Genomic DNA, 8,289 nt, shown 5'->3' with positions numbered 1-8,289 from the left:
ACTCAAAACCAAAATATTTCAAACCTAGTATAGGCATTACACTTCCCTGAACAGTAATTCCTTGCGGACTGTGAACCTTCAAAATTCAGTAATGTACGGGGGGGAGGAGGAGGAATAGGAGGGGGGAAAAAACTAACTCCAAAAAAAACTCTAAAAGGATAAACACATTTGGCTCAAATTTTCAAAACTGCCCCACTATGCACACTGCCCCAGTGCTAAGAACCCTGCGTTTCCAGGGTCTGTGGCTTTGGGATAGCCCCACCAGGTGAATCAGAACAAAATCCATTTTGGAAATTCTGAGTTTCTACCAGCTCTACTATATATGAATATATGATTTATCTTTGCAACTTAATGGTTTATAAGTATATGGGATTTCTAGTTCTACTGGTTAAAAAAAATCATTGATTTGAGGTTATTCATAGTTAGAGCTTTGATTTGTGTTAGGGATACTAAACTTTCTTGTTTGCCATTTTTCATACCAATCTCATTTTATGCACATCTTCAACCAAACTGTTTGCTTTTTTAAATAACTGCTTTGTGTTATGTGATCCAATGACCTCCTGTTTCTCACAAATATTCCAAATCCAGTCTCACTTTCCAGCAGCTGAGAAGATGTACTCAAAATGTCATATTTCAGCCATATTATTCATTCCTTGTGACTAGCAGCCTTGTAGAAATAATTACAGAACAGTAAATGTAAATGTGATTTAGACTGAGAATGTGCGTCAGTTTTTAAATAAACTAAATGGACCAAATTTGAGCATACTGAACACCAAGAAGTTTTAAAACATATCTTTTTGTTTATTTATTTCACAAACATATATTTACATTGAACATCTATTCACAACACTGAAAGGAAAAATGCATACTATACATTAACCGATTTACATGTATGCCCTTTCCATGATAACAAAAGGCTCCATTCTTCCCTATATCTGTAATTACGGGATCAATTCTCAATGTACTGATGAAGCGGTGATTTGTATGGATTCTAAATGGCATCATATTCTAAGTGCTGTGTGGAACCTCTTCAAAGTTATTTTGAACAATGGATTATTTCTTAAGATAAGCCTCTGTTATTAGCATCAATTTCCATAAATAGTAAGCATAAAGCTGTAGCTGTATTTTCTTTACCATGCTACCAGTATTCCTTACACTATACTAGAGCTCAATTATCTTTGTAGTAGTTGTTAAAGTTGATTCGCAGCAGGAAGTCCTCCAGGTGAGGTTGGTATCCCCTATTTACAAGTTTGGTTACCACTGTAGGAAAAGCAAATACACAAATCTTAATTTAAACCTCTAACAAGTCTATCTGTTAATTAAATGTACAAATACTATCATGGAAAAAGCCTATTGGAGATGTCTGATGTAGATGGAAACAAATCTGTTAATATTGTATAAAAGAGCCCCTTCCTCTATTTGTGGAATTACAAAGTACTCTCATTCACTGTCTGTACAACAAATCAGATGCAAGGCAAGGAATAGAAGTGTCAATCCTAGACAGTGTGCATATAAATGGAATTTTATTCTTCTAATTACAAGTACACTTTATCCAAACTATTATAAAAGGACAATTTTAGGTTCCCATAACATCATATTAACCAATGGGCAGGCATTACCGAGTTGCCTGACCTCTGTAAAAGAAAGCAGCTCTGCTAGTTTTCTTATGCCAAGACCACTGTTACTGAAGGGACCATGAGACAAACACCTGGGATGATTGCAAATCTTAACTATAAATTGAATAATAAACTTACTAATGCTAACCATCATTCACAATAAAGAAGAGATCTTTCCAATATATGGCCTTAAATCAAAGAAAGAAAAATTGCCCTGGCTTCATAAACATCTCATACACCAAGGGGATTAGCGAGCAGTAACAGCATGCAAGTAAGAAAGAAAGGTGTAGAATATACAGGATTAGAGTATCCAAAGCCCACTCAAATCAACAGGAGACTCTCCACTGGCTTCAGTAGGCTTTGGATCACAACCTTTGTGAGAGACTGATATTTAAAGAAAAAAGTGGCACTTCCTTTGGATATTGGGTCTGCTAACAAAGGAAAGTGAGGAGCTGCCTGTATTCACATGGAAAGGTGAATTTTTTTTTTTGGTAGAAATACGGGAAGGGTCTGTAAGACCAGTATTATTTGGGAAATGTAGAAGATTAGATAGGGTCTCTCTAACTTACACACCCTGCAAGCTGAGGTGACAGCCGCGAGGAATTCTATTGTGAAAAAGAACATGAACTACATGGCAAGAAATCTGCACAGTGGCAAAGTTCTTGCCTGTAGCACTAGATTTAACTACATCTTGCAGTAGGTGAGCAGACTGTGGACCTTAGTCTCTTAACCCCTTGCAGGAGCCAGGAAATTCAATCTCACAGTAAGATGTAGTATTTGACTTGTAGGAAGATGTAAAATACAGTTCAAAGAACTTTTTGTGTGTTGCCATTTTAGATACTTTTGTCTGTCATACGGTTTCAAAGACTATATTGCAGATAAATGGTAAATATAAGATATATCAGCCTAAGAAGCAATTATTTACCATGGATTTACTCCCCGTAAACCACCAATGTGATACTTATTGTCAGCTCTGGGACACATGCCAAGAAATTCAGACTTCTGATGCTTTATGTTAGTGGACATGGAGAGATTAGCTTTCCCAGAAGTAATGCACTAAGCAAAATGAGTTCAATATTTCTCCTGATTTTAGGCTGTACTATCAGAGACAACTGCAAGAACTGATGGGTTTTTCAGGTGTCAGTTGACTGAGGCAATATAAATTAGCCCAATAATGTATACCAGTTCCTACCTTTGAATAAGAAGTGAGAGTAATATTTGAAAGTATTATAAGATTGTTGCATCAAACCAAAGTTGGGATGAACAGCCATTTGCTCGCCAGCATCAAAGTTCCATGACTGAGAGATTAATTGGCTGCGGAACTTCAAAATGAGACTGAAGATGCTGTGAATAATGTTCATCACAGGGGTGGCCTTCTCAGTCAATAGTCCTCTAGCAAAAGAAAAATAGACTTTAAAAAACTAAAGAGACATTGTTTATTTGAGTGGTTAGAAGGCAGAGAGAATCCTTTGGGTTCCTTCTCTAATCATTTCAAAACAAAACATGGAACCCTACAGGAGTGAATTTATGTAACTCTTGAGTCCAGTATGATTTACCTACTCTTCAAGGTTGCTGACATTTACATATGAAGAGCTCAATCCAGACACTTGCCCTTTACTTTTATGGTGGTGGGATCAAATTTTAAGTATCATGTTCTGGTTCTTCTTAACTTTGCCCAGGTAATTAAAAATCTGTCATCATTTCTGCCACTTCCCAATGCCTGAACTGGTCTTTCTGGATGCACCTGTTCTTGTCTGTAACTAACAAGAGATGCCACTTCTAGTGGGACACACTCTTTTTGCCTTTTCTTGTATCTACTCCTCCTGTTTGCCATCTTCCTCCTTTGTCATTTCTGACCTCTTCTTTTTCTCTCTATTCCTTCCTTTCTTATCCCACCACTCCCATATCTACTTACCTCTCAACTCCATTCTCCTTATCCTATTACTCTCCTCTTTGCTCTCTATCACAACATCTCAGGGCCTCTACAATTTGGTGTTAGTAACAACTGTAATGTATGAGACTTAAAGTGTTAGCAGCCTTTGATTCATAAAGCAAGTAGTACTACTTCCACTATTCATGAACCCTGGTGGTGGTCTTTCTTAAGAGACAATATTTGGGTACATCAGATGACAACTGCTCTGCCAAGGTATGATCCTGCAGCCTGAAATTAGCTCTGCGTAAGTATTAAAAGTATAAACAAATGTATAGAGACAGCCCGTGTGCAATCCTTGAATTTGGATTATTTCTACATACTACTTATTCAGACAGACAACACTCATTTCCCTAAGTAGTAGGTATTAACTACAAATCATGAACTTCCTTTTCATCACAGCACTAATATTCTGGATGCTTCTGTTGTACCTATGCAAAGTTTTTACAATTTTTTTTTGGTATAATTACTACTGTGTATGTTTGTTGAAATCATTTTGTGTGTATACATACGCATGCACATGTACACATACATACACACACACAGACTGTGCGTGCGCCATATACCATATTTACACAAAAGAGTGGGCAAAATCCACTGCTGGAGTAAGCTGAAACAGCTCAGTTGACTTCAAGTGTTTCTCTGCTTTGCTTACCTGAAAATTGCTTTGTTGAGGTATTCTGCATGTGTTCTGTGAATTTCTTCCAGGTTTCCTACAGAAGACAGTTTATTTCCAAATTCACACCATGTTACATGCAATATTTGGTTAGCAATGTAACCTTGAATAACTTTAACAAAGTGCTGCATTTCATGTTTATACAGCTGAAGCTGTCGAAATTGAACAGAATTTGATGCACGACTCACTAATGCTGAAAATAAAAACAGAAAGATATTATTGTTGACGCTGTAGAGACTGTTCCCATAAAAATCATGGTTTGACAAAACTATTAGCAGAAACCTGTCTCAAATTCCAAACAAGTTTCCTTGAATAAATTTTGACTTTTAAGGACCAAAGTACCTGTTTTAAATGGTATGTTTACAATCTATTGTCTGGCACATGGAGCTAAACACATTTTTATGCAGTACCTTTTCTAATTTATCTTACCAGTACGTTTTAAGTGGAACCAAATATCCTTGAGAGTCCACACCATGTGCTTCAACTGCAGCAAAAAGGAGAAGATCTTGTTGTATTTATTCATGCAGCTCTCGGTAATGACAATGTTCAGAGGCCAATCAACCTAAAATATATATATAAAACCAAGCGCCATTAATGTTACCTGTCCATGTCATATTTGATCATTTCAGAATATTTCACAACCCTTTCAGTCACAGGTACTACAGGCTGCTGAAACATAACTGAATGAATTTATAAATGGCATCATAGAATGCCCAGGATGAGTGAACCCTATAAATTCACTTAGATTAGCCTAATTTCTTGACTCTTTTCCTCCAGGAGGTAGTAAATCATCAATTACTATACATCAAAGAACAAGAAACATGGATGCTCAAATGATTATGGTATAAGAGCAAAGTATAAAACTTTCAAATAATCTTTTCTATATGCTTTCTTACCTTGTACCGTAGCTCCAAGCAGTTCAGAGCATCAGGAGCATTGGGTTTGAACATTTCTGGAAGGTACTTGAGTGCAAAGGAAAGATTGGAAGCAAGCTGGGTGTCTCCGTGAAGGCTATACTGTAATGCTTTATTTAAGATAGAATTGAGAACCAGTGGATTCAGAAGTTCACCAGGAGTTTGCCCTGAACCAAGCTTGAAAAAAAGAAATCTTAATTACACACAATTTTTAGAGACATACAAGTCATGTTCTTGCTTTAAGGTAAATTTTTCAAAAGCACCTAAAATGACCTAAGTCCCATTTTCAAAAGTGGCTTAGCCACAAGTGTTTTATTCATTTTTGAAAATGGGAATTGGCTGCTTTTGAAATTTTTGCCCTTAATCTTTTGGCTCAGTACCATGATGATCAACGTCAGAACAACCTAATCAACACATTAATGTGACAGAATCAAAATTAATACTGTGAAATAAACCTCTGAATTTTCACCTTTAGCACTTTAAAGCAATTTTAATGTGTTTTCCAACATCTGTTTACTAATGAAATTAATATATTCGTTGAAAATCCAAATGAGAACTTACTAATTCACTTTTCAAAATACAAAGACTTAACTGCTGTTATGGAAAATATAAAATAGAATTACATAGCAAATTCAGAATTGCAGGTGTCAAGTCTCAAAATGAATAAAGAACAACAACAAACATCATGTCGTTTTAAACATTTCATTTATGTTATCCTGATCCCCCTGCGACTATTAAAATGACAGTAGTGAGCGTAAGACTCGGACTCAAAACATTTAAGCACAAGCAGCCCCACTGACTTCAGCAGAACTTCTCACATATGATCAAAGTTAAGCATGTGCTAAAGTACTTTTCTCAATCGTGACCAAAATGCTCTCAGGTTCTAGAGAGTTGGTGTTAACTATCCTGTGCCCATGCATGTCCTGATAGCTAGACATAAGCTCAAACCATCCTTCCTGTGACCTTACTCAGGTGAACCTCATCCGGGACACAGAAATAGGGCATATAAGTGCCACCTCTGCAGCAGATTCCAATATTCTCCTCCCTAATTCTCCTTCAGCAGTGCACTGTGGGATTTTTGAAGTGGGAGGGTGATGGAGGGGAGTGGTGGGACTCAATCAGTGGCAACAGTGTCCTCCAGCTGTGCTGCCATTAGGCAGCAGGGGCCAGAGCAATAGAGCAAACAATCTAGCCTTTCACAGGACAGGGGGTTTTCTTCCCTGAACATCTCCAAGTTCTGCTTAGTTTAGAGGTCAGGCACCTGGCATCCTCTGCGGTCTGCCAAATCCCACCGCCCCATTTCTCAGGGAGAATATCAGCCAAATATACTGCTCTTACAGAGTTTCTTGGGCCTCGTGTAGCTCCTCTCATGGGCATTTCTAAGAGAGGGTGCATTTTGGCCCACAGTCCTTAGGGCCTCAGCAGGGCCTCTGTTACAGAATTTGCTGCCTTGGCACAAGGGGATACAAAATGGGTAAGGGGAAAAATAGCAGACAGGATTTTAACCCACACTTCTCTACCACCCTTACTCATATTGGTTTTTTTTAGCTACCTATGTCAACGCTGGGAACAGTCCTTAATATCACTGTATGAGATACTAGAGGTTCACAGACATCATGCCTATTGCAAATGACCAAATACCAGAGTTATAAAACAAGCCAGCAAATACCTTCTCAAATAGTAGGTCACTAAGTGACTGAGCAAACTCTCCATCTTCCATTAACAAAAAATGTCTTAGTGCTTCAAAATGCTTCTCTATGTTCAGTTCCACAAAGTAGTAATCGACTATCGCTTTGTTCACAAGGGAAACACTAATAAAAACATGAAGTGACAATCACTCTTAAGAACAATTCTTTCCTTGCTATTAAAATGCAGTCATGGATATTACTATCAAATTAACGTTTCAGTATCTAGCATAATGTAAAAGCTTGTATGACATTCACATGCACAAAAGAAAATGGGAGAAACCTTATATACAGATAATATCCAGGATGACACAGAACTAAAACCTACCACTACTGAGAACTATAGTTTGATTGGAATTGCTAGCATATCTGAAGACTGACACTACATGGATCATAGGAAAACACATTAGCAGTAACCTCCCTTTACGAAGCTTTCATCTGGTGGGATCCAGACTGGTTAAGCAAGTGTCATGTCTGTATCTTTGCAGAGATGTGTACTTCACCCAGGCAATACAGGCACCTTTGATGCTAGTCACTGACAGAGAAGGAGAGAGGGCAGGAGATGCAATTCTTGAACCCTGGAACTCTGGGGATAGTCCCGAGACCGGGGAAGACTTTCCCCAAAGGCAGGGGTGGGAGGAAATTATCCTATACCCTATACTTGTAAACTAAACTAATTGTAAATTGATTTTATATCTAGTTTATATCTAGTTTATTTTTATATTGATTTTATATCTAGTATACAATGAAGGACACAATTTCAACCAAAGCCATGCAGTGTTAAGAAGGAACTGGAGAGGCATCAACCCGCGCCACCTATTATACCCTTGGTTGGGAACATGAGGGAAGCTAATGCGCATGTGTGAGTCAAGGGACACTGCTTTGAAGAACTTCCAGACTCAGGCACATGGCATGCATGTGTACACATGTGTGGAATACACATAGGGACCGGACCAGCACTCGAAGTAGTAGTAAGTAGATTTTCGTACAGCTCTGTCTCAAGGGAAAATAACCAGCAAAGAAAAAATAACTGAGTTAATAAAAGTGGATTTGTTATTCCTAATTAATACTTACTGAGACACGAGTGGAGCAGTAATAGAGTGTTTCATCAGCACTGGCAAAGATAAAAGCTCACTTAGTTGTACAGCTGTTTCATCTGTTGCTGACTGTACCAAAGGATCCACTGGGAAAGTGTATGACCTGGGTATCACATGATGCAAGAGATGGGAAACTGGCAACTCTGCTAAATTGAAGAACACACATAAAAATTGTATGCTGTTATACTTAAGCTATTTCAATTAATGTCCTGAAAGTCATTCCAGATTAGAAAAGTCAAAAACATGCTACAGTAGACTTCAGATTTTTATGCAAAGAAAAATAGTTTTGCTCCTGTACTTAATAATTTTGATGATAAAGATCATCTAAGAACTCTTCCTTAGGCTAAAATCCTGATTTCTCACTCAAGATC

General features: G+C 37.7%; 1 protein-coding gene across 2 annotated transcripts in view; it reads right to left on the bottom strand.

The window, feature by feature from the left end:
* Positions 1-780: 780 nt before the first annotated feature.
* Positions 781-8,289, bottom strand: part of TUBGCP6 (tubulin gamma complex component 6) — a 29,465-nt gene continuing 21,956 nt past the window's right edge. The window contains exons 20-26 of one of the 2 annotated variants that reach the window (XM_048836866.2): positions 7,896-8,064; positions 6,806-6,947; positions 5,119-5,313; positions 4,652-4,784; positions 4,202-4,415; positions 2,809-3,008; positions 781-1,260 (exon numbers count right to left, since the gene is read on the bottom strand). In XM_048836866.2, coding sequence (XP_048692823.1) covers positions 1,169-1,260; positions 2,809-3,008; positions 4,202-4,415; positions 4,652-4,784; positions 5,119-5,313; positions 6,806-6,947; positions 7,896-8,064 — 1,145 coding nt within the window. In that variant the 3' untranslated portion in view covers positions 781-1,168. Of the gene's footprint in view, positions 1,261-2,808; positions 3,009-4,201; positions 4,416-4,651; positions 4,785-5,118; positions 5,314-6,805; positions 6,948-6,970; positions 7,357-7,895; positions 8,065-8,289 lie in introns of those variants that run through there. The other variant, XM_075124464.1, reaches the window with a different exon arrangement.

This window comes from Caretta caretta, chromosome 1 (genome assembly GCF_965140235.1).
Source record: "Caretta caretta isolate rCarCar2 chromosome 1, rCarCar1.hap1, whole genome shotgun sequence".
In the NCBI taxonomy this organism is placed as follows: Eukaryota; Metazoa; Chordata; order Testudines; family Cheloniidae; genus Caretta; species Caretta caretta.
This window is presented reverse-complemented; position numbering and strand designations above follow the sequence as displayed.